Here is a 26,734-nt window from a genome sequence, read left to right as displayed (position 1 = left end):
TTTAGTTTAAGTAGTGTGTAAGCTTCGGGACTGATGACCTTAGCAGTTAAGTCCCATAAGATTTCACACACATTTGAACATTAATTATCTTTATATACAAAGAAGACTGTCTGTTTGTTTGTTTGTAATTCATACAAATCTACAGTTTTATTCTGCACGCTTTGCCTTCAGGACAAGAAAAAATCATTGCCTACACAAGATATCGTAACCTGATTTGAAACATACACTCCTGGAAATGGAAAAAAGAACACATTGACACCGGTGTGTCAGACCCACCATACTTGCTCCGGACACTGCGAGAGGGCTGTACAAGCAATGATCACACGCACGGCACAGCGGACACACCAGGAACCGCGGTGTTGCCGTCGAATGGCGCTAGCTGCGCAGCATTTGTGCACCGCCGCCGTCAGTGTCAGCCAGTTTGCCGTGGCATACGGAGCTCCATCGCAGTCTTTAACACTGGTAGCATGCCGCGACAGCGTGGACGTGAACCGTATGTGCAGTTGACGGACTTTGAGCGAGGGCGTATAGTGGGCATGCGGGAGGCCGGGTGGACGTACCACCGAATTGCTCAACATGTGGGGCGTGAGGTCTCCACAGTACATCGATGTTGTCGCCAGTGGTCGGCGGAAGGTGCACGTGCCCGTCGACCTGGGACCGGACCGCAGCGACGCACGGATGCACGCCAAGACCGTAGGATCCTACGCAGTGCCGTAGGGGACCGCACCGCCACTTCCCAGCAAATTAGCGACACTGTTGCTCCTGGGGTATCGGCGAGGACCATTCGCAACCGTCTCCATGAAGCTGGGCTACGGTCCCGCACACCGTTAGGCCGTCTTCCGCTCACGCCCCAACATCGTGCAGCCCGCCTCCAGTGGTGTCGCGATAGACGTGAATGGAGGGACGAATGGAGATGTGTCGTCTTCAGCGATGAGAGTCGCTTCTGCCTTGGTGCCAATGATGGTCGTATGCGTGTTTGGCGCCGTGCAGGTGAGCGCCACAATCAGGACTGCATACGACCGAGGCACACAGGGCCAACACCCGGCATCATGGTGTGGGGAGCGATCTCCTACACTGGCCGTACACCACTGGTGATCGTCGAGGGGACACTGAATAGTGCGCGGTACATCCAAACCGTCATCGAACCCATCGTTCTACCATTCCTAGACCGGCAAGGGAACTTGCTGTTCCAACAGGACAATGCACGTCCGCATGTATCCCGTGCCACCCAACGTGCTCTAGAAGGTGTAAGTCAACTACCCTGGCCAGCAAGATCTCCGGATCTGTCCCCCATTGAGCATGTTTGGGGCTGGATGAAGCGTCGTCTCACGCGGTCTGCACGTCCAGCACGAACGCTGGTCCAACTGAGGCGCCACGTGGAAATGGCATGGCAAGCCGTTCCACAGGACTACATCCAGCATCTCTACGATCGTCTCCATGGGAGAATAGCAGCCTGCATTGCTGCGAAAGGTGGATATACACTGTACTAGTGCCGACATTGTGCATGCTCTGTTGCCTGTGTCTATGTGCCTGTGGTTCTGTCAGTGTGATCATGTGATGTATCTGACCCCAGGAATGTGTCAATAAAGTTTCCCCTTCCTGGGACAATGAATTCACGGTGTTCTTATTTCAATTTCCAGGAGTGTATATGTATGCAATATATAAATGGAAAAGGTTGTTACCAAAAAAACTCTTGGCCGATATATATATATATATATATATATATATATATATATATATATATATATTAGAAAAAAATAATTTGACATGACTGCAAACTCATATTTATTGATTAGTTGCCGGCCGCTGTGGTCGAGCGGTTCTAGGCGCTTCAGTCTGGAACCGCGCTACGGTCGCTGGTTCGAATCTTCCTCGGGCAGTGACGTGTATGATGTCCTTAGGTTAGTTAGGTTTAAGTAGTTCTAAGTTTTAGGGGACTGATGACCTCAGATGTTAAGTCCCATAGTGCTCAGAGCCATTTGAACCATTGATTAGTTGCCGTTATTACATATGGCATATACCGTAGAAGATACTTTAGGCCGCGTTACACAGTTATTTTTATTATTAAAATCCACAGTGCCATAATGCAGGTGGTGGATACATTTCCAATAAAATCACTAGATCGGTAGGTCGGCGGCCGACCAAAAGATCGAAGAGAACCGAAGAATTCTCAAACAGTGACGTAATCACAGACATATCTGAAAAAGTGAAAACAGAGCTGAAACAGTGGAAGATGTATTCTCGAAAAACACAATGAGATACTTATCGCAAAATGTAACAACAGGTAGCGCAACTAATCGTCTTTTCAAACGGATGAAGACGAACTCATTCGTCGCATTCCGTTGACATCCAGTCATCCAAAAAATGTCCTTCGGTTTAAAGCGACGGATATTTCCAATGCGGCTTGTTTTTAGTATGAGTGTCAATAAAGCGCAGGTCTAATTTCTTTGTGTGGCAATTATTAAGCATCACGGGCAATGCCGAACACTGCAGCTAGTAAAATATAAAGTCTCTGAGTACGTTGTCTATCGTTTAATCGAGCTAGATTCCACAGTGGTTGAGGTTCAGGCATCACATTTGAGAGGATCGGGGAAATACTCCCGAAACGGATCGCCATGTTCCTAATTAAAATGTAACATGAATGTTATCTGTGCGGTAGCAATACAACACAAATATTTCCTCACAGTAACAGGCTTTGCACTTAATCTCTCAGGTCGCACTCAAGGGTTAAATGTATACAGTTGAGATAGGTTAAAACGAGTGATGAACAGAGAAGTACTGTACCGGGTCGGTGTGAAAGCTGTGTGCTGACTAGCTTGTCTCAGTGATATACGACCCGGCTTACGAGTTACGCCGCCTACGCTCCCCCGCGAACAGTGGCAGACTGCGCTATTCACCAGTAAGCCACCTCACTTTTGAAGAACACCTCCTAGCGTATGCATTTCTCATAGCCAGTGGCTTCAGCGCTGTTCTGCGTGGGTTTATCAATTAAACGAATGACTGTACGACATTACTGTATAGGATGTTTCAAGGCAGTACAGACAAATTTTGAGGATATTTCAGTTACAGAAGATCATTTACCATCGTTTATGAGATACGCGCGTGACGTAATGAAGTACGCGGCTGGTCCCGGCGGAGGTTCGAGTCCTCCCTCGGGCATGGGTGTGTGTGTGTTTGTCCTTAGGATAATGTAGGTTAAGTAGTGTGTAAGCTTAGGGACTGATGACAGCAGTTAAATCCCTTAAGATTTCACACACATTTGAACCTTTTTTTTTTTTGTGATGAAGTACAATGCGCCGTAGCCTGATAGAGGTAGTAAGAAAACTATTCAGACCAGAACAACGCTCCTCTTTCTTCAATATACAGGGTGTCCCAGCTATCGTGTCCACCCAAAATATCTCTGGAACAATAACAGCTATTGGAAAACGACTTTCACGGGTATCAATGTAGGGCTGGGGCCCATGAATGTACATATTTGGAAACATTCTAAAACGAAAGCATATGTGTTTTTAACACAAACTTATGTTTTTTTTTAAATGCACCTCCTATATTTTTTCTTCAGCAATCCATAGCATGACAAAGCACATACACAATGGCGCTGATTGCACTGCAATATTCCCATTACGTCCCGAGATATTGAGACGCGAAGTTGACGCTTGAAACACCCGACATGCGCTGCTAGCGCACGTCCTGAGGCTTAGGCGTGAACCCCATGCTGCCCGTAATCGCGATGTGATTGACATGTGTAATCACACCTCCACACTTATCAAGAGGTCCGAAACAACGGTAAAAGTTTTAGTCCACTTGCTCGTTTCACTAAAACCATCAACATGAATTTTACTATTACGAGTGAATGATTAACTGTCACTTGCGCTAGATCTACAGTAAAGTAAAGTTTTAACGTTGAACGGCATTACCTTTTTAGTAACGGATTAACGATAAGCGAAGTTAACTTTGTGACTAACGTTGCGGTACACAGATATGTTACAGAACCGCATCACCCCTAGCCTATGGGATAAATACCTGCTGGAACGTACGACGTTAATGCAGGATGGCAGCAGACCGTATTATTCGTTTCGGACCTCTTGATAAGTATGGAAGTGTGATTACGCGTGTCAATCACATCGCGATTACGGGCAGCGCCAAAGAAACTGGTATAGGCATGCGCATTCGAATACAGAGGTATGTAAACAGGTAGAACACGGCGTTGCGGTCGGCAACGCCTGTATAAGACAAGTGTCCGGCGCAGTTGTTAGATCGGTTACTGCTGCTACAGTGGCAGGTTATCAAGATTTAAGTGAGTTTTGAACGTTGGCGCACGAGCGATGGGACACAGCACTCCGAGGTAGCGATGAAGTGGGGATTTTCCCGTACGACTATTTCATGAGTGTACCGTGAATATCAGGAACCCGGTAAAACATCAAATATCCGACATCGCTGCTGCCGGAAAAGATCCTGCAAGAACGGGACCAACGACGACTGAAGACGATCATTCGACGTGACAGATGTGCAACCTGACCGCTGCTGCAGATTCCAATGCTGGGCCATCAACAAGTGTCAGAGTGCGAACCATTCAACGAAACATGATCGAAATGGAGAGACGTCTACAGACGTTAAAGCAACCTCTGGCGTGCCACAGGGGAGTGTTATGGGACCATTGCTTTTCACAATATTTATAAATGACCTAGTAGATAGTGTAAGAAGTTCCATGCGGCTTTTCGCGGATGATGCTGTAGTATACAGAGAAGTTGCAGCATTAGAAAATTGTAGCGAAATGCAGGAAGATCTGCAGCGGATAGGCACTTGGTGCAGGGAGTGGCAACTGTCCCTTAACATAGACAAATGTAATGTATTGCGAATACATAGAAAGAAGGATCCTTTATTGTATGATTATATGATAGCGGAACAAACTCTGGTAGCAGTTACTTCTGTAAAATATCTGGGAGTATGCGTGCGGAACGATTTGAAGTGCAATGATCATATAAAATTAATTGTTGGTAAGGCGGGTACCAGGTTGAGATTCATTGGGAGAGTGCTTAGAAAATGTAGTCCATCAACAAAGGAGGTGGCTTACAAAACACTCGTTCGACCTATACTTGAGTATTGCTCATCAGTGTGGGATCCGTACCAGATCGGTTTGACGGAGTAGATAGAGAAGATCCAAAGAAGAGCGGCGCGTTTCGTCACAGGGTTATTTGGTAACCGTGATAGCGTTACGGAGATGTTTAATAAACTCAAGTGGCAGACTCTGCAAGAGAGGCGCTCTGCATCGCGGTGTAGCTTGGTCGCCAGGTTTCGAGAGGGTGCGTTTCTGGATGAGGTATCGAATATATTGCTTCCTCCTACTTGTACCTCCCGAGGAGATCACGAATGTAAAATTAGAGAGATTAGAGCGCGCACGGAGGCTTTCAGACAGTCGTTCTTCCCGCGAACCATACGCGACTGGAACAGGAAAGGGAAGTAATGACAGTGGCACGTAAAGTGCCCTCCGCCGCACACCGTTAGGTGGCTTGCGGAGTATAAATGTAGATGTAGATGTAGAAGGTCCGCTCGTGTACCCTTGATGACTGCAAGACACAAGGCTTTACGCCTCGCTTGGGCCCGTCAACAGCGACGTTGGACTGGTGATGACTGGAAGCATATTGCTTGGTCGGACGAGTCTCGTGTCAAAGTGTACCGAGCGCATGGACGTGTACGGGTATGGAGACAACCTCATGAATCCATAGTCGCTGCATGTCAGCAGGGGACTGTTCAAACTGGTGAAGGCACTGTAATGATGCGGAGCGTGTGCAGTTGGAGTGATATGGGACCCCTGATAGTCTAGATACGACTCTGAAAGATAACACGTACGTAAGCATCCTGTCTGACCACCTGCATCCACTCATGTCCATTGTGCATGACTTGGGTAATTACAGCAGGACAATGCAACACCACAGACGTCGAGAATTGTTACAGAGTGGTTCCAGTAACACTCTTCGGAGTTTAAACACTTCCGTTGCCATCAGCCTCTCCAGACGTGAACATAATTGAGCATATCTGGGATGCCTTGCAACGGTCTGTTCAGAAGACATCTCCTCCCCCTCGTACTCATAAGGATTTATGGACAGCCCTGCAGGATTCATGGTTTCAATTACCTCCACCACTACTTCAGACATTACTCGAGTCCATGCCACGTCGTGTTGCGGCACTTCTATGTGCTCACGGGAGCCCTACACGATATTAGCCAGGTGTACCAGTTTCTTTGGCTCTTAAGTGTAGTATATCCGTAGGGTACAACGACGCTGAGTGAACTAGATCGCCCAAGCGACCATTCTTATCGTACAGTAATTTCTTGTGGTGTTATGTAATCGAGTTCAAGCAACAGACAGAAATTTCCATATGGACTAACAGGGAAGAAAATTTTCACAATATCCAGATACTTAATAGAAGTGTAGTTTTTTTTGACTGTATATGTCTTTTCAATTCGTTTAAAATTATTACGAATTTTTACGCTACTAAAGTGCGCGTCATTTATGTTGGCGGCCGAGTTTAGGTTCGTTCTGCGCATCTGACGTCACAAAACACAGTCAGCCAATGAACAGAGAACGACGTTGCCAGATCTCGACTGCAGTGCAGAGCATGGACGAGTGTCTTCAGTTTTAGAAACGTTCAGTCATAAATAAAGTAATAGAACAAAAGCATTGTCTTGATAGCAGACTTTCTTTTATAGAAAGTTTGGAAAAAGCATTCTTTATACCAATTGCTTCATATTCTATTAATTAATTAAACCAAACAAGCAATAAGACTCCTAATTCAGGTGATAGCAAGGAAAGGTGTTTGTATCAATCTCACGAACCGCTTTTTCGCAATAAATAACAGCGGTAATTGTTTATTTCCTATTGTACTTCGACGAAGCGGGAGTAATTCATAGTCATACCAACAGTGTTATGTCAGTATTTTGCGTGACGCGTTATACTCCTCATGGCGTTATGTAGTCACACGAGGTGCGTTAGCGTAACGGTGAAGGTGTTTGGCTACTATTTGCCGGCACGGTAGCTCAGCGTGTTCGGCCAGAGAGCCGGTTGGCCTCTGTAATAAAAAAACTGAGTGAAAGGATCAACCACCGAACTTGAACAGGATGTCTTGCGACGACCGAACACAACGACCAAAAAAAAAAAAAAAAAAAAACCGGTGTTTAATATTTTCATTATTTAAAAACAATATCGAAGTGCCTTACATCACGAATTATATTCGTTTGAATGCAATTTTTTGAAATTTCTAGTGCTTTGTCTCTTCATTAACCCTTTCGCTGCTGCAGACACGTGCTCCCCGCATTCCGCGCTGTGCGCGATTTTGTCATCATTGCACTGCTCGCCTGTGCAGACACATGGTGTTCCCACTGCTTTGACACACTTATCATTCGATTTCACAAAAACTATTTGGCCAAAAAATTTGATTTTTACACGTCTTCTTGACTGATACTCCCCCCCATAAATGACTTAATTTTGTTTCGATGTTCAACGCAGTTATTATGCAGCATTAAATGTCGTAAACCATTGCAAGAAATTTTGAAGAGTTTGCAGAGGTAGAAATCCATAGCGTATACTTTCCATATGGTCGATTTTAGTTGCCACAATGTTGAGAATGAAATGTGGACAAGATACCTAAATTTCATATAAAATTTACTGTATAACAATATCTCATTTAATTTAAGTAGGACATAGGTGTCGTATGTAATACTGAGAAATATTCCGTCTTTCCCGACTGTAATAAAAGATTTATGTACACCGGACGCGTTTGGCTTTATTTTAAAGCACTTCAATCAAGGAAAGGTATGGCACATACACAATGGTACTCATGTTCTCTTTCTTGTTTTTGTTCCACAGTCGCAGTTTTACCGATGGTACTGAAATGCATTCCTCTTCTGCAACTGTAATAAGCGACTTATTTAGACCAGACGCGTTTCTCTCTTTTGAAGCATCTTCAGTGGACAGTATTTTGTCTCCTCCATTGCCAAATCACCTTTCGTAGTTTTGTGCTGCGGTAACACAATAGTCAACGTTTGTGTTGGCTGATCAGTGGTTTAGCAAATAAACGATGTTTGTGTGTGCCACACACAAAAATTATATTTGACATCGCTCAGAGTACTTCACTGATAGACGGTATATTCAAGTCCTAATGTTTTTGTAAGTCCACAGTTTTGTTTAATGTGTTTTGTCTACTTCCTTTTGATTGATTGAATTGCTTTAAAATAAAGCCAAACGTGCTCAGTGTAAATAAAACTTTTGTTACAGTCGCGAAAGATGGAATATTTCTCAATATTGCATACGACACCTATGTGGTACTTAAATGAGATATTGTTATACAGTACATTTTATATGAAATTTAGGTATCTTGTCCACATTTCATTCTCAACATTGTGGCAATTAAAATCGACCATACGGAAAGTATACTCTATGGACTTTTACCTCTGCAAACTCTTCAAAATTTCGTGCAATGGTTTACTATATTTGATGCTGCATAATAACTGAGTTGAACATCGAAACAAAATTAAGTCATTTATGGGGGGAAGGTATCAGTCAAGAAGATGTGTAAAAATCTAATTTTTGGGCCAAATAGTTTTTGTGGAATCGAATGGTAAGAGTGTCAAAGCAGTCGGAACACGATGTGTCTTCACAGGCGAGCAGTGCAGTGACAAAATCGCGCACAGCGCGGAATGTAGAGAGCACGTCTTTCTGGCAGCGAAAGAGTTAATGTGGCCGTGGTGGCTTTACTTCATGAACTGCGCGCTCCCCCCTAAACGTAAGCTTGCGAACTATGCTATACTATGGCGCTGCTTCTATTTGGCGCGTGCGTCGTGTGCAACTGGCAACGCAGCAATCTCCCGCGCCTGGGCGGGCATGCGCGAGCCGCCAAGATGAAAGAATTGAACTATAGTAGACCCAGTATTATAACCTAACGCATTGCGCGTTAGGTTGTAATAGTACGTTGTACACTAGCTTACGAGACAGGGAGGTGAACTAGAACCGGATGGGATATACGCAGCGGATTAACAATCGTCGGTCTGGCATACTGGCCAGCCTGAGTGTAATTTTTTGGCGATTTTCCAAGCACATTGAGGGAAATTCTGGGGTGTTCCTCAATCTCGGCCTCAGAAAATACGATATGTAAACAGTTAAAATAGGGTAACACATAGAACAAAGTTTACATTATTCACAGACGCTCTTAGGTTAACCGACGACTGTGGCGATAGAAGGGGCATCCCCGCCACCAACTTAACACAAACATTGCTAAATCTTGGAAAAACAGCGGACCCCACAGGGCAGCATAAACCAAAGGGGTCCAGGCCAGAGGAGGTAGAGTTTATTTATTTATTTAGCGAGTGGCTTACAGAATTAAAAGTATTTTAAAAGTACATACAATTGAGTTGATATAATGTAATATATATGCAGAAAATATGTATGCACAGGAAGTAAACGAAGCTGGAGAACCGGCAGTAGACAGAAGAAGTTGAACGATCCATTTTTCATCTTAGCTCGATAACCAAGGACTTTAACCAGTTAATTGCTGCGGGAGTTGCTTCTGCAAAGTCTCTGCAGGTACCCGCAATTTTCTTCTTGGGCGTTCGTGCAAAATGTGTTCTTGTTCCGATGTTCCGCAGTCGCACTAATCATCATCGGTAAGTCCCCACTTGTGTAGCTTTGCTTTGCTCACGGAGTGGCGAGTTCTCATACGGTTGAGGAAGATCCGTATTTTTCCTGGCTGTTTCATTTCAGGCAGTTGGAAGGTCGGACATATGTCGCCTAATTTCTTATGACTATGGAAGGCCGTCCACTGATTTCGCCATTCATCTCTTAGATTATAGCTTTCTAGGACGAGTTGGCCAGCGTTTATCTAGACTGGTTCTCTAGATTTTAATCGAGTGATTGGTAAGTTGTTTAATGTTTCATGAATAGGTAGGCGTCTGGATCTTTTGAGTTTAATCCATTCATATGTTACTGCTTGTTGTCCTCGGAGATTTAGAGGGGCAGTATTGACGAGTACTGACAGCCAATGCGTTGGTGTGAATTTCAGAGCTCCTATCACGACCCTAATCGTACAAAGCACAACAAAAATAGTTCTTGTGAGAAATTATTGACGAGGGAGAGAGCGTTGTAGTCTGGGGAATGTTTTGGTGTCATCTCGTCATTTTGAAAGACACAATGGATCAACACAAGTAAGCATCTATACTTGGGGTCGATCTCCACCCCTACATGCAGATTGTTTTTGCTCAGGACGAGGGCATCTACTAGCGGAGCAATGTAATGTGCCACACACTTAGGCAAGTACGTGCGTGGTTCGAAGAGCACCAAGGTGAGTAAACCGTACACCCCTGATCACCAAACTCCGCGGATTGAAACCCAATCGAGAATCCGTGGGACCACGTCGTTCAGGATGTTCGCGCCACGGAAACGAGAAACCTGGCGCAGCTGGCTACGGAAATGGTGTTGGCATGAATCCACATACCAGTCGGTATCTTCCAGGACCTCACTGTCAGTCTTCCTGCTCGTCTCGCAGCGGTCCGCGCTTCAAAAACTGGTTACACAGGTTTTTGACAGGTGGTCGCATTAACGTGATTGGAGAGTGTACTTCGTATAGGTCCCACACACTCGAACAATATTCGAGGATCAGTAGCACAGGTTTTTTTGGAAGCAGTCTCATTTATAGATTCATCACATTTTCCCTGTATCGTGCCAATGAAAATATGTCTCTCACCTGCTTCATCTACTACTGAACGTATATAATCACTTCATTACACGCGCCTACAAAGTGTTGAGTCCAGGTATTTGTAGAAGGTGAGTGATCCCAGTTGTTACTCACTGATATTTTTGCGTTTTATGAAGTGCACACTTGTACGTTTCTGAACATTTAAAACAAGTTGCCAAAATTTGCACCACTTTCAAACAGATATTGTAGTCATAGGATACTAAGTTATCGCGGAATTTTACATTTTCACCATTTAAAGCAAACTACCAAAATTTGCACCACTTTCAAATACCATCAGAGCCAGACAAAATATTTGTGGAGCCTTACTCAGATAATACTTCACTATAGATAACAGCGTCATTTGCAAAAGATCTGAAGCTACTATAAACTTGTCTGCCACGCAATTAATATGCAATATGAACGGCAGTGATCCTAACACACTTCCCTGGGGCACTCCTGAAGTTACTTCTACATCTGCCAGTGACTCAAATGGCTCAAATGGCTCTGAGCACTATGGGACTTAACATCTATGGTCATCAATCCCCTAGAACTTAGAACTACTTAAACCTAACTAACCTAAAGACAGCACACAACACCCAGCCATCACGAGGCAGAGAAAATCCCTGGCCCCGCCGGGAATAAGCCAGTGACTCTCCTACGTCTTTCCCACCAAGAAATCCTTAATCCGGTCGCAAATTTACTTGATACCCTATACGATCGTACTTTCGTTAACAAGACTTAGAGTGGTTCAAAATGTTCAAATGGCTCTGAGCACTATGGGACTCAACTTCTGAGGTCATCAGTCCCCTAGAAATTAGAACTACTTAAGCCTAATTAACCTAAGGACATCACACACATCCATGCCCGAGGCAGGATCCGAACCTGCGACCGTAGCGGTCGCGCGGTTCCAGACTGTAGCGCCCAGAACCGCTCGGCCACCCCGGCCGGCAGTTAGAGTGGTGTTGAGTCAAATGCTTTTCGGAACTCATGAAATAAAGCATTTATCTCATTGCCTTAAACCACGGCTTTCAGGATGTCATGTCAGAAAAGTACGAGTTGGGTTTCGCATGATGGATGTTTTCGGAATCCATGCTGGGTGGCACAGAGAAGGCCATCCTGCTCGAGATACGGAATTGCTTTGCACCTCGGAATATGCTCAAAGATTCTACAACAGATGAATGTCAATTGGCAGTTGTTTTATGAATCACGTTTACTACCCGTCTTGTAGATGAGTGTGACCTTTGCTTTCTTCTAGGTGTGAGGATTTTATGGTTAAAGGAGGTGTTAACTCAGTGCAGATTCTGTACAGAACCTTATAGAGATTCCTCTGGGCTCTGGATCTTTGTTCAGTATTTGCGACTTCAGTTGCTTCTAATATCTGACACTAATATCTATATCACCCATCTTTGCAGTGGTGCAAGAACTGATCTGGAAGAGTCGTCTTGTATCTTCTTTTTGCGAAGAAAAATTTGAAAACAGATTTTAGCATTTCTGCTTGTGCTTTGCTAATCCCAGTTTCAGTTTCTGCGTCTTCATGAACGTCTGGACACTAACTTTGGTGCCACATTATGTTCTGAATTTCTTTGCATTTTGTGAGAGGTTTTTCCATAAGATACTGCTACAGTAGTCACTGAAAGCCTCAGGCATTGCACTTTGACAGACAAACTCATATACTCTGTTTTACATTAAATGTGTGGAAGGCGCTGTTACTTTAAAAGTTTATTTGGAGAGATTACATACAATGGACGGACTCTCCCATGCGAATCAAAATCTAAGTGGCCTCTTTGTGCCATTAAGATTTTAACTTCACTAAGATAATGCGCCATGCTCACTAAGATATTGCAAATGTGACTGAAATATTTACCTGTGTATACTCCGGAAGGCGCTATATACTGCTTGATAGAGTATACTTCGTACCTTCTTCATTTTTCGTTTTGTCCGCGTACAGAGCGCCTTTAAATTTGGTAACTGGCTTGACGGTTTCTGCCTATTATCCTACCAAAATATTTTCACGTATTCACTATTATTTATTTTTTGTTTCATTTTTCTGCCCACAACTATACAATTCTCTTCTTAAGCTTCTCCATGAATCTGTGGTTTGTAACCAGTATTCCAAAGGCTAGACAGTTTACTACGCCTTTCCTCTGCGATATTTATGGCATGAAAATCGCCCCTAACTGATTTTGCGCCTCTTTGAATTCATAACGTTGAGTCATCTTTTGGGAGTCTATTATTGACCACCCTATAAATATTGCCATAGAATTTCAAACATCACTTGCGTGAACTTCTCCGCTTCATCCGAATTCAATTCTCTCTCGCAGGGCATTATATTTTGTTACCTTTTATGGATTTACTGCTTCCTGCTAAAGAACTGTTTCCTTATACTGCAGTTTTTGTTTGGACAGAATTACTTTTTTTGTTGAAGTGGTTTCACGCTATTCTCAATGTCTTTCGAAGTTTGGTGGCTGTTTCTAAATTTGTGCTATTTTCTAATTCTGATGACTTCTCCAAGGAATCCGAAGAAGGATGCTTGTAAAGCAATCCGCTATTTTATCTTCAATGGAACTTCCGTGCTGCTTTGATGTAGTACAAAGTTTATGTCGGTCAATGCTCTTCTAGTAATAGCCTCAATGAAATACTGACTCACAGCATACAATCTAAACCGGTATAACCAAAAATAATCCCGTAAGTATTGACTGAAATAAACTTTACAGTGAGATGTAATGTCTTTACCGATGTTCGCAACCAATAACGGGGTAAATATAAACGAAGTTTTGACGCAGATTTCAAAGTAATGGGTTTTCTCAGTGTCGCTACCTTGCTGAGTTTTTCTCTGACATATTTAATTTCAGTCTTAGCCTTAATATTAGTTTCTAGGTCATCAGCGAAGGATAAGCAGTTAACACTGATTTTGCGTTCGTAATTTCCGTCCAGAATTTAGTCAAACAACAGCAGGAAGAGGGGGAGGGAGACTGGGGGTGGGGGGGGGGGAGGCGAATGGGGGAAAGACTGTCTCATTGTCGAAAATTAGTACATATGTCTGAAGGCCCAGAGACTTTACGAAGGAATTTTACTTTTTCCTAAGAAATTTTACTTTTGATGTTGAACTTGCAAGATACAGGCAGATTAGTTCTCTGGTCTTCTCTAGAGTACCATAAGTAGTCTATCTGTCAATATCAGCGACTTTGTTGTACTCAGTTGGCGTTATGAGCGGAAGAGAAATGATCGTCAACTTATCTCTGCAAGCACCCTAAGCTCTCTTACGTAGTTCCCACGATCCCTACCAGAGATATGCGACTGCGAAAGCAGAATTTTCCCATGGTCTTCCTCGAAAAATAATCCCCTAAATTTAGTCAACGGGGTTTTGCGAGAATGTCAAGCTCCCAAGTGCTCCCATTTAAGCTTCCCGAGTATATCGAGTATATCTGTTGCACTATCGCCGGGGCTAAGCTGCCCTTTTACGATCCTAGCAGCGCGCCTCTGATTTCTTTAGATGTTTTCCGTCGTGGTTACTTGATAGAACTCTAAACGCTGGGGCAATATTCTAGATCTTGTCACGCTGTTACCTTATGTGTCATTTCATTCAGAGATTAAGTGAACTTCCTAAAATCCTTTCATTACATGTAAGTTTTTCATTCTCCTTTTCTCTTCCAGTACCATTTCATATCGCTTCTTAGTTTCACCACTACATATGTAAACACTCTGACATGCTCTATATATTGGATCTAATGTACTGTTATTCATTACGATGATTCAAGTGTCTTTTCGAAGTAGATTACTACAAGTTTTCTACTTACAGAGTGCAAGTCAGGTTGTGAAAAATTTTGATGTTCATTTACAGTGATTAATCATCTTTTCTCTTCCCGTTTATAATTTTCCCAGTTGTGATCAGCTTTTTGAATGTGAAGTCCACAATGAGTACACATTTGTTTATTTGACTCACAAAACAGATGTCAATATTTGTTTCAGATAAGCGTTACGTAGGGATTTATCGCAAACGGACTCCCAGCTTGCTAGTCATCGATCCAGAACTCATTCGTCAAGTATTCGTCAAAGACTTTGATTTCTTCATGGACCGAGAACGTCTCCCCTTCAAGGAACCGGTACTGGAGAATCAACTGTTCTTCATGAAGGGCGAAAGATGGCGGCATTTGCGCAACAAACTCAGCCCCTTATTCACCAGTGGGAAGCTGAAGAATATGTTTCAGGTAAGTGTTTATTGCAAAGATGAAGTTACTTATGGTCTAGGAGAATAGTTACGGGAACTTTGCTATCGACGATGCTCATTACAGCCTTGTGTTCACCAAACTGTAAACTGGAAAAGAGTAGCATTTGGCATTCTCTGGAGAGAAGTAGTAGGTATTAAGTTATTGAAGTACCGAAGCCAAAAACTGTTGTGTCATGGGCAAATAGTACATTGCAAAATGGTTCTGCTGAAACCGAGGAATTAACCAGTACTCCTTCATGCGCCGATAGCTCACATTGAGAGTTTTTCCAGTTTTATTTCATGCATTTGTGATCAGGTTAATTTCACTGTGTTTTACTTTTCGTTGGCGTATACAAAAGCTGAGCTGTGAGGTGCCTAATGAGCTCTATAGCATTTTCTGCAAGTCAATTAAGAGAAGCATCAGGCTCCACACTTCTTCCTTTACAGTGGACAAGCTGTTGTACACTTATATGAAAGCTGACACACCTCAGCAATTGAATCACGTTGCAAATGGTTTTAACATCCGTTATTCAGTGTATAATCTTCCCCCTACAAATGTTAACACTGTGTCCACTGTAGTGACCTCTTTTCCAATGAAACTTCTGTCCATGGATCTGAACGTAACAGAAAAGATTTCAAAGTTCTGTAAATTGTAGTGACCTGGCGTCATCAGTCTAACAAGGGAACCTCCCCATCGCACCCCCCTCAGATTTAGTTATAAGTTGGCACAGTGGATAGGCCTTGAAAAACTGAACACAGATCAATCGAGAAAACAGGAAGAAGTTGTGTGGAACTATGAAAAAATAAACAAAATATACAAACTGGGTCGTCCATGCGTAAGATAGGCAATATTAAGGGGAATGTGAGGCGAGGGGCGCCGTGGTCCCGTGGTTAGCGTGAACAGCTACGGAACGGGAGGTATTTAGTTCAAATCTGCCCTCGACTGAAAATTTTGCTTTCTTTATTTTCGCAAAGTTATGATCTGTCCGTTCGTTCATTGACGTCTCTGTTCACTGTAATAAGTTTAGTGTCTGTGTTTTGCGACCGCACCCCAAAACCGTGCGATTAGTTGACGAAAGGACGTGCCTCTCTAATGTGAACCGAAAACATTTGATCGCAAGGTCATAGGTCAACCTATTCCTCCACACGAAAACACGTCTGATATATTCTATACGACACTGGTGACAGCATGTGCGTCACATGACAGGAATATGTTGTCGACCCACCTAACTAGTACACTTGGCGAATGGGTAAAAAGATTCTTCTACCTTGCCCGATTTAGGTTTTCTTGTGGATGTAATAATCACTCCAAAAAAAGTGATGAAAACATAAGAGTTTGTCACATAAACTGAAAATAAAAAGTTAAAATTCTCGGTCGACGGAAGATTTGAACTAAAGACCTTTCGTTCCGCCGCTGTTCACGCTAACCACGGGACCACGTCGCTCCTCGTCTCACATTACCCTTATTATTGCCTATATTACACATAGACGACCCAGTTTGTATATTTTGCTTATTTTTTTTTCATAGTTCCACACAACTTCTTCCTGTTTTCTCGATCGATCTGTGCTCAGTTTTTCAAGGCCTATCCACTGTGCCAACTTATAACTAAATCTGAGGGGGGGTGCGATGGGGAGGTTCCCTTGTAAGTAACTGTCTCAGCACCGTGAAAGACGAGGAATCAGAATTTTGATCAGGTCCTGTTGACTGAAATAAGGTGCTACTATACGTGACTCGGCTATCCAAGATCAGGCAGAATATGAAGCAAAGTTTTCTGTAACTCCATCTTCTGTAGATGGAATTGGACTGCGGCTGGTCGAAGACTTGAAGAAAATAGATACCGACAGCCGTAATTTTATTTAACAATTTTATTTAGCTACCAGTCCACCTGCTTAGCTGGGTGGCAACGTGCTTGCCTCCCGTGCAAGCGGGCCCGGGTTCGAATCCTGGCCGGGTTGGAGATTTTCTCCGCTCGTGGACTGGGTGCTGTGTTGTCCTCACCATCATTTCATCCTCATCGCCGGCCCCCAAGTCGTCCAATGTGGCGTCGAATGAAATAAGAATTGCACTAGGCGGCCGAACTTCCCCGAATGGGGCCTCCCAGCCAACGATGCCATACGCTAATTTCCATTTAGCTACCAGTTTCACTGGCACTATCCTCAGGCCCCTAGAGACGCAACTACTACTAAGTCATCTAATCGTATGTTCTATTGTAGCTTGTGAAGGGTCCACGTCCGCCGAGAAGGTCTGCGGAATCCAGCTGGACATAGTAGTCCCTATAATAGTGCCAACGATTAGATGACTTATCTAACTACGTGTGTAGGGGCCTAAGGATGGTGTGAATGAGGCACCGAAACTAGTAGCTAAATAAAATTACAGCTGTTGGTATATATTTTCTTCAAGATCAAGCGAAGTAGTTGAAATTTCACGAGTGATGTCAGTTACTTTACTAACTACGTTAACGTTGTTCGGAAAAAGATTCAAATGGTTCAAATGCCTCTGAGCACTATGGAACTTAACATCATAGGGCATCAGTCCCCTAGAACTTGTTTTTTTTTGTCATCAGTCTACAGACTGGTTTGATGCGACCCGCCACGAATTCCTTTCCTGTGCTAACCTCCTCATCTCAGAGTAGCACTTGCAACCTACGTCCTCAATTATTTGCTTGACGTATTCCAATCTCTGTCTTCCTCTACAGTTTTTGCCCTCTACAGCTCCCTCTAGTACCATGGAAGTCATTCCCTCATGTCTTAGCAGACGTCCTATCATCCTGTCCCTTCTCCTTATCAGTGTTTTCCACATATTCCTTTCCTCTCCGATTCTGCGTAGAACCTCCTCATTCCTTACCTTATCAGTCCACCTAATTTTCAACATTCGTCTATAGCACCACATCTCAAATGCTTCGATGCTCTTCTGTTCCGGTTTTCCCACAGCCCATGTTTCACTACCATACAATGCTGTATTCCATACGTACATCCTCAGAAATTTCTTCCTCAAATTAAGGCCGGTATTTGATATTAGTAGACTTCTCTTGGCCAGAAATGCCTTTTTTGCCACAGCGAGTCTGCTTTTGATGTCCTCCTTGTTCCGTCCGTCATTGGTTATTTTACTGCCTAGGTAGCAGAATTCCTTAACTTCATTGACTTCGTGACCATCAATCCTGATGTTAAGTTTCTCGCTGTTCTCATTTCTACTACTTCTCATTACCTTCGTCTTTCTTCGATTTACTCTCAAACCATACTGTGTACTCATTAGACTGTTCATTCCCTTCAGCAGATCATTTAATTCTTCTTCACTTTCACTCAGGATAGCAATGTCATCAGCGAATCGTATCATTGATATTCTTTCACCTTGTATTTTAATTCCACTCCTGAACCTTTCTTTTATTTCCATCATTGCTTCCTCGATGTACAGATTGAAGAATAGGGGCGAAAGGCTACAGCCTTGTCTTACACCCTTCTTAATACGAGCACTTCGCTCTTGATCGTCCACTCTTATTATTCCCTCTTGGTTGTTGTACATATTGTATATGACCCGTCTCTCCCTATAGCTTACCCCTACTTTTTTCAGAATCTCGAACAGCTTGCACCATTTTATACTGTCGAACGCTTTTTCCAGGTCGACAAATCCTATGAAAGTGTCTTGATTTTTCTTTAGCCTTGCTTCCATTATTAGCCGTAACGTCAGAATTGCCTCTCTCGTCCCTTTACTTTTCCTAAAGCCAAACTGATCGTCACCTAGTGCATTCTCAATTTTCTTTTCCATTCTCCAGTATATTATTCTTGTAAGCAGCTTCGATGCATGAGCTGTTAAGCTGAACTTATAACTGCTTAAACCTAACTAACCTAAGGACATCACACACATCCATGCCCGAGGCAGGATTCGAACCTGCGACCGTAGCAGCAGCGCGGTTCCGGAATGAAGCGCCTAGAACCGCTCGGCCACAGCGGCCGGGTCGGAATAAGAAAACCACAGTCGTTACAAAGTCCTGTGCTCACATCGCTAGGCGATCTACAAATGCACAAGCCAAATAATTCAATCGTGTCATTAATACACTCTTCAGTCAAAAAATGAACAATAGATGAAACTATCCTAAAACACAGGGTGTTTGTTTTAACTTGAGACAACTAAGAATTCCGAAAGTGATGCATCATACGAAAAAGAATGTTCTACGTGAAAAGTTGATATTAGTAAAGGGGACATTTGTCTGTACTGCACTTAGCCGCCTACTAACCAACCTGCCCGCTTGGACAAGGTCAACTTTGTATTTCCTAGTTAGAAACACCCATTTTTATTGCATATTCGGATTCTATGTCAAAAAGTACGTACTGTTTCCTCAAACCATAGTTCTCATTCGTGGTAGACGGCGCTGTAGTCGACAAACATAACCTTTGTCTTCTAACGATCGATTTTACGTTCGAAATTTACTTTAGTGTTACGAATTTCATTTTGCACCTTCTAAGTATCCTGCCAATGAATCGCAGCCTTTGGTTTGCTCTACCCACAACGTTATCTATGTGATCGTTCCAATTTAGGGTATCTGTAACTGTAATGCCTAAGTATTTAGTTGAATTTCGTCTTAAGATTTGTGTGACTTATCGCGTAATCGAAATTTAGCCGATTTCTCTTAGTACTCATGTGAATAACTTCACACTTTTCTTCATTCAGGGTCAATTGCCACTTTTCGCACGACACAGATATCTTATCTAAATCATTTTGCAATTCGTTTTGGTCATCTGATGGCTTTACAAGACAGTCAATGACAGCATCATCTGCAAACAATCTAAGACGGCTACTCACATTGTCTCCTCTGTCGTTAATATGGATCAGGAACAACAGAGGGCCTATAACACTTCCTTAGGGAACGCCGGATATTACTTCTGTTTTACTCGGTGACTTTCCGTCTCTTGCTATGAACTGTTACCTTTCTGACAGGAAATCACGAATCCAGACGCACAACTGAGGCGATGTTCCACAGGCACGCAGTTTGGTTGACGCTTGTGAGGAACGGTGTCGAAAGCCTTCCGGAAATCTAAAAATATGGAATCAATTGACATCCCCTGTCGATAGCACTCATTACTTCATGAGTATAGAGCGCTACATAGTTGTGTTTCACAAGAACGATGTTTTCTGAATACGTGCAATGTGTCAATAAATCGTTTTCTTCTAGGTAATTCATAATGTTCGAACACATTATGTGCTCCAAACTAAAACTAAACTTAAGTCCGTCCTAACAGATCACGGAAGACCCTAACGGTACTGACCGACCGCCGTGTCATCATCAGACTACAGGCGTCATTGGATGCGGATATCGAGGGGCATGTGGTCGGCACACCGCTCTCCCAGCCGTTTTCAATGTTCGAGACCGGAGCCGCTACTTCTTAGTCAGATAGCTCCTCAATTGGCTTCACAAGGGCTGAGTGCACCCCGCTTGCCAACAGCGCTCGGCATACCGGACGGTGACCCATCCAAGTGCTAGCCAAGCCCGACAGCGCTTAACTTCGGCGATCTGACGGGAACAGGTGTTATCACTGCGGCAGGGCCGTTGGCATTATACGTTCCAAAACCCAACTACTAATCGACGTTAGTGATGTGGGCCTATAATTCAGCGGATTACTCCTATTTCCCTTTGTGGGTATTTGTGAGACTTGAGCAATTTTCCAGACCTTAGGTACGGAGCTTTCTGTGAACGAACGATTGTATATAATTGCTAAATATAGAGCTATTCTATCAGCGTACTCTGAAAGGAACCTGACTGTTATACAATCTGGACCGGATCCCTTGCCTTTAATAAGTGATTTAAGCTGCTTTACTACGCCGAGGGTATCTACTTCTACGTTTCTCATCTTGGCAATTGCTCTTGATTGGAATTCAGGAATATTTACTTCGTCTTCTTTGGTGAAGGAGTTTCGGAAAACTCTGCTTTAGTGACACTGTCATCAGTGACTGCCGGCCGGAGTGGCCGAGCGGTTCTAGGCGCTTCAGTCTGGAACGCGCGACTGCTACGGTCGCAGGTTCGAATCCTGCCTCGGGCATGGATGTGTGTGATGTCCTTAGGTTAGTTAGTTTTAAGTAGTTCTAACTTCTAGGGGACTGATGACCTCAGCTGTTAAGTCCCATAGTGCTCACAGCTATTAGAACCATTTCATCGGTGACTTCACCGTTGTTATGGCGCAGTGAAGGTATTGATTGCGTCTTGCCACAGGTGTGGTTTATGTATGACCACTATCTCTTTGGGTTTTCTGCCAGATTCTGAGACAGAGTTTCGTTGTAGAAATTATTAAAATCATCTCGCATTGAAGCACTCGCTATATTTCTAACTTCTGCAAAACTAAGCCAATCTTGGGGATTTTGCGTTCTTTCAAATTTGGCATGCTTTTTTCGCTGCTTCTGCAGCAGCGATCTGATCCGTTTTGTGTACCATAGGGGATCAGTACCATCACTGACCAATTTATGTGGTATACAGGGTGGTCCATTGATAGTGACCGGACCAAATATCTCACGAAATAAGCATCAAACTAAAAAACTACAAAGTACGAAACTCGTCTACCTTGAAGGGGGAAACCAGATGGCGCTATAGTTGGCCCGTTAGACGGCGCTGCCATAGGTCAAACTGATATCAACTGCGTTTTCTAAAATAGGAACCCCCATTTTTATTACATATTCGTGTAGTACTTAAGGAAATATGAATGTATTAGTTGGACCACTTTTTTCGCTTTTGTGACAGATGGCGCTGTAATAGTCACAAACGTATAAGTACGTAGTATCACGTAACATTCCGCCAGTGCGGACGGTATTTGCTTCGTGATACATTACCCGTGTTGAAATGGACCGTTTACCAATTGCGGAAAAGGTCGATATCGTGTTGATGTACGGCTATTGTGATCAAAATGCCCAACGGGCGTGTGCTATGCATGCTGCTCGGTATCCTGGACGACATCATCCAAGTGTCCGGACCGTTGGACGGATAGTTACGTTATTTAAGGAAACAGGAAATGTTCAGCCACATGTGAAACGTCAACCACGACCTGCAACAAATGATGATGCCCAAGTAGTTGATTTAGCTGCTGTCGCAGCTAATCCGCACATCAGTAGCAGACAAATTGCGCGAGAATCGGGAACCTCAAAAACGTCGCTTTTGAGAATGCTACATCAACATCGATTGCACCCGTACCATATTTATATGCACCAGGAATTGCATGGCGACGACTTTGAACGTCGTGTACAGTTCTGCCACTGGGCACAAGAGAAATTACGGGACGATGACAGATTTTTGCACGCGTTCTATTTAGCGACGAAGCGTCATTCACCAACAGCGGTAACGTAAACCGGCATAATATGTACTATTGGACAACGGAAAATCCACGATGGCTGCGACAAGTGGAACATCAGCGACCTTGGCGGGTTAATGTATGGTGCGGCGTTATGGGAGGAAGGATAATTGGCCTCCATTTGATCGATGGCAATCTAAATGGTGCAATGTATGCTGATTTCCTACGTAATGTTCTACCGATGTTACTACAAGATGTTTCACTGCATGACAGAATGGCGATGTAGTTCCAACATGGTGGATGTCTGGCACATAGCTCGTGTGCGGTTGAAACGGTACTGAATAGCATATTTCATGACAGGTGGATTGGTCGTCGAAGCACCATACCATGCCCCGCACGTTCACCGGATCTGACGTCCCCGGATTTCTTTCTGTGGGTAAAGTTGAAGGATATTTGCTATCGTGATCCACCGACAACGCCTGACTACATGCGTCAGCGAATTGTCAATGCATGTCTAACATTCTGCGTGGTGTCTGTTTGTTCTATATCGTGTCTCCCTACCACTTTCGCGCAACAACGCTCTGAGTGTGTTTTTTAGGGAATTGACTAGTTTGAACCTGGGACCTGTTGCTGGTAAGGAGACGCCAGACCACACATGACATGTAGAGTTCAGAAGAGTTCAGTGAGACTAGCGAAGATATAACCAAATACTTAATGATTTCAGCGTCAGCTCCACTGCACTCCCTGTAAAATAATCTCAATACTAACTAAATTTAGTGGAAGGGGTTCAAGGCTTTCCTATTTTTAGTTAGCTGGTAAAATAACGTCGAAAAAGCAGTTAAGTTTACCATTGGAAATTTTATTCTACTCACAAAACATTGTTTATAAATTTCACTATTGATAAAAGGAAATATTTTAATACAGGATGATAAAAACCAACTGCGTTCAACAAGAATGTGAACGAATATTCCCTGAATGGGTTTCCAAGTTCTACAATCTATCGAAGGTTGACCTATGCCATATCACATCTATAACCTAGGTTTAAAATAAGTTTCACAAGAGAGAAAACTATCAAAATGGTCTACAGTGACCCTCAATTATCTTTAATTACTTATCTAACTTGTCGTAAATTACAGTGGCTGATGTGGCTTTTCAATAATTATATAACAGAAAAATCATCGCGTTTCAGATTTTAACGTAAGTAGCAAATGTGAATACCATGAGCTTTAATTGACGATCGACACTAGTATTACGCAAAACTGGGATATAACAGATGAGACTTCTGCAGTTCTGAGTGAAGCTTTATGCGCTGTTATGCGGCATCTCGTGCGTTCATTACCTTGTCGTTGGTTAGGCAGCTTCAGGGGCAGCGGGCGGCGCAGCTCCACCTTCGCCGTCTCGGAAGCAACTCCCCCCTATCTTCTCGTTACTACAATTTACCGAAGTTGGTTTAAAAAAAAAAACTATCTGGCTGTGTTTTCATCTGACCAATCAGGGTCTCAATGTTAACCTTAAGTTCCGCCTACAAAAGTTCTGTCTATCCAATGAGAAACGTTATAATTTTCGTGGTGGGGCAATGTTTTTAAAGTTTGCAACGTAACAGAGACGCGAAAAAGTCTGACGCTAAAACTTGCAGCTGGCGTGGCCCTTTTAGTGTTATCGTAAGATCTATACTGTTCTTCTGGAGGGCTCTATCTTTTAACATGGGCTGGGGGGTGGTCCTGTCGGTTACTTTTAGTGGTGGGGCAATGTTTTTAAAGTTTGCAACGTAACAGAGACGCAAAAAAGTCTCATGCTAAAACTTGCGGCTGGTGTGGCCCTTTTAGTGTTATCGTAAGATCTATACTGTTCTTCTGGAGGGCTCTAGCTTTTAACGTGGGCTGGGGGGTGGTCCTCTTGGTTAGCTGGCGACGTGGGTGTCCGTCCCTTATCGTAGGGCCTTCTAGCTTAACACGGTTCTGCTCTCGGATTCTGTTCTCGTTTCTCCCCTCGGAACTGCGTCTGTCTCACGGTGGGAAGGTATGACATGCATTTAGGCATTCTTGTATTAGTCTGTGGTATTCCATTTGCTCACTCGTTACTCGTATTACTTTGGTTAATTTAATGTCACGATTTATTCGGAGCTATGTGACATACTACTGGATTTGCTTATCATGTCAGGGTTTTCATGGAAGGTGTTGGATTTTCCTGACACCTTACACATGTGCGAACTTTACGGAAGGCGAACTACTCGCTGTTGAGAGGAATGACGTTACACGTATTGCCAAAAGCATTGAGGTTGACGGACATCATTTTGAGCTTTTATTGGATTAATGTGGTATTTACAGGTAATCACGCTGTGACAGCATGCGTTCTCAGAAATGGTAAGTTCACAAAGGTACATGTATCACATTGGAACAACCGAAATAAAATGTTTAAACGTACCTTCGTTCTGTATTTTAATTTAAAAAAGCCTACCTGTTACCAATTGTTCGTCTAAAATTGTGGGCCACATATTTGTGACTATTACAGCGCCATCTATCACAAAGCGAAAAAAGGTGTCCAACTAAAACATTCATATTTCTTTACGTAATACACGAATATGTAATAAAAAATGGGGGTTCCTATTTTAAAAAACGCAGTTAATATCAGTTTGACCTATGGCAGCGCCATATAGTGGGCCAACCATAGCGTCATCTGGTTTCCCCCTTCAAGCAAGACAACTTACGTTCTTTGTAGTTTTTTCGTTTGACGCTTATTTCGTGAGATATTTGGTCCGGTCACGATCAATGGACCACCCTGTATAAAGGGCACCAGTGGCAAGACGCAATCAACACCTTCACTGCGCGATAACAACGGTGAAGTCACCGATGACAGTGCCACTAAAGCAGAGTTGTTAAACACCGTTTTCCAAAACTCCTTCACCAAAGAAGACGAAGTAAATATTCCTGAATTCCAATCAAGAACAACTGCCAAGTTGAGAAACATAGAAGTAGATATCCTCGGTGTAACGAAGCAGCTTCAATCACTTAATAAAGGCAAGGCCTCCGGTCCAGATTGTATACCAGTCAGGTTCCTCTCAGAGTATGCTAATAAAATAGCTCCATATTTAGCAGTTATATGCAACCACTCGCTCACAGAAAGATCCGTACCTAAAGACTGGAAAATTGCTCAAGTCACACCAATACCCAAAAAGGGAAGTAGACGTAATCCGCTGAATTACAGGCTTATATCACTAACGTCGATTTTCAGCAGGGTTTTGGAACATATACTGTGTTCGAACATTATGAAGTACCTCGAAGAAAACGATTCATTGACACATAGTCAGCATGGTTTCAGAAAATATCGTTCTTGTGAAACACAACCAGCTCTTTATACTCATTAAGTAATAAGTGCTATCGACAAGGGATGTCAAATTGACTCCATATTTTTAGATTTCGAGAAGGCATTCGACACCGTTCCTCACACGCTTCTTCTAACCAAACTGGGTGCCTACGGACTATCGCCTCAGTTGTGCGACTGGGTTCGTCATTTCCTGTCAGAAAGGCCACAGTTTATAGTAATAGACGTAAAGTCATCGACTAAAGCAAAAGTAATATCCGGCGTTCCCCAATGAAGTATTATAGGCCCTCTATTGTTCCTGATCTATATTAACGACATAGGAGACAATCTCAGTAGCCGTCTTAGATTGTTTGCAGATGATGCTGTCATTGAGTGTCTTGTAAAGTCATCAGATGATGATAACGACTTGCAAAATGATTTAGATATCTGTATAGTGCGAAAAGTGGCAATTGACCCTGTGTAAGGAAAAGTGTTAAGTTATTCACATGAGTACTAAAAGAAATCAGCTAAATTTCGATTACACGATAAGTCACACTAATCCGAAGGCTATAAATTCAACTAAATACTTAGGGATTACAATTACAAATAACCTAAATTAGAACGATCGCATACATAATATTGTGGGTAGAGCAAACCACAGACTGCGATTCATTGGCAGATTACTTAGAAGGTGCAACAGGTCTACTAAAGAGACTGCTTACACCACGCTTGTCCGCCTTATTCTGGAGTATTGCTGTGCGGTGTGGGATCCGCATCAGGTGGGACTGACGGATGACATCGAAAAAGTACAAAGAAGGGCAGCTCGTTTTATATTATCACGAAATAGGCGAGACACGTGAATTGGAGTGGCAATCATTAAAGCAAAGGCGTTTTTCGTTGCGACGGGATCTTCTCATGAAATTCCAATCACCAGTTTTCTCCTCCGATTGCGAAAACATTCTGTTACCACCCACCTACGCAGGGAGAAATGATCATCACGTTAAAATAAGAGAAATCAGGGCTCGCACAGAAAAATTGAAGTGCTCGTTTTTCCTGCGTGCCGTTCGAGAGTGGAACGGTCGAGAGACAGCTTGAAAGTGGTTCATTGAACCCTCTGCCAGGGACTTTATTGATAATAGCAGAGTAATCACGTAGATGTAGCTGTAGAGATACACCTTACGGAAAATCCAAAAGCCTATATTCATTTCTCTATAAACGGATTTTTTTAAATAA

The 26,734-nt window shown here is 43.1% G+C and overlaps 1 protein-coding gene and 1 pseudogene across 1 annotated transcript in view; one reads left to right on the top strand and one right to left on the bottom strand.

Moving 5' to 3' along the window:
• Positions 1-26,734, top strand: part of LOC126484746 (probable cytochrome P450 6a14) — a 75,224-nt gene that overhangs the window by 9,187 nt on the left and 39,303 nt on the right. The window contains exon 2 of the mRNA XM_050108340.1: positions 14,695-14,933. Within this exon, the coding sequence (XP_049964297.1) occupies positions 14,695-14,933 (239 nt within the window). The remainder of the gene's footprint in view (positions 1-14,694; positions 14,934-26,734) is intronic.
• On the bottom strand, positions 20,363-20,480 carry LOC126485378 (5S ribosomal RNA; annotated as a pseudogene).

Source organism: Schistocerca serialis, chromosome 6 (assembly GCF_023864345.2).
Source record: "Schistocerca serialis cubense isolate TAMUIC-IGC-003099 chromosome 6, iqSchSeri2.2, whole genome shotgun sequence".
Taxonomy (NCBI): domain Eukaryota; kingdom Metazoa; phylum Arthropoda; class Insecta; order Orthoptera; family Acrididae; genus Schistocerca; species Schistocerca serialis.
Note: the sequence above shows the minus strand (reverse complement) of the source record. Positions and strands in the feature narration are given on the sequence as shown.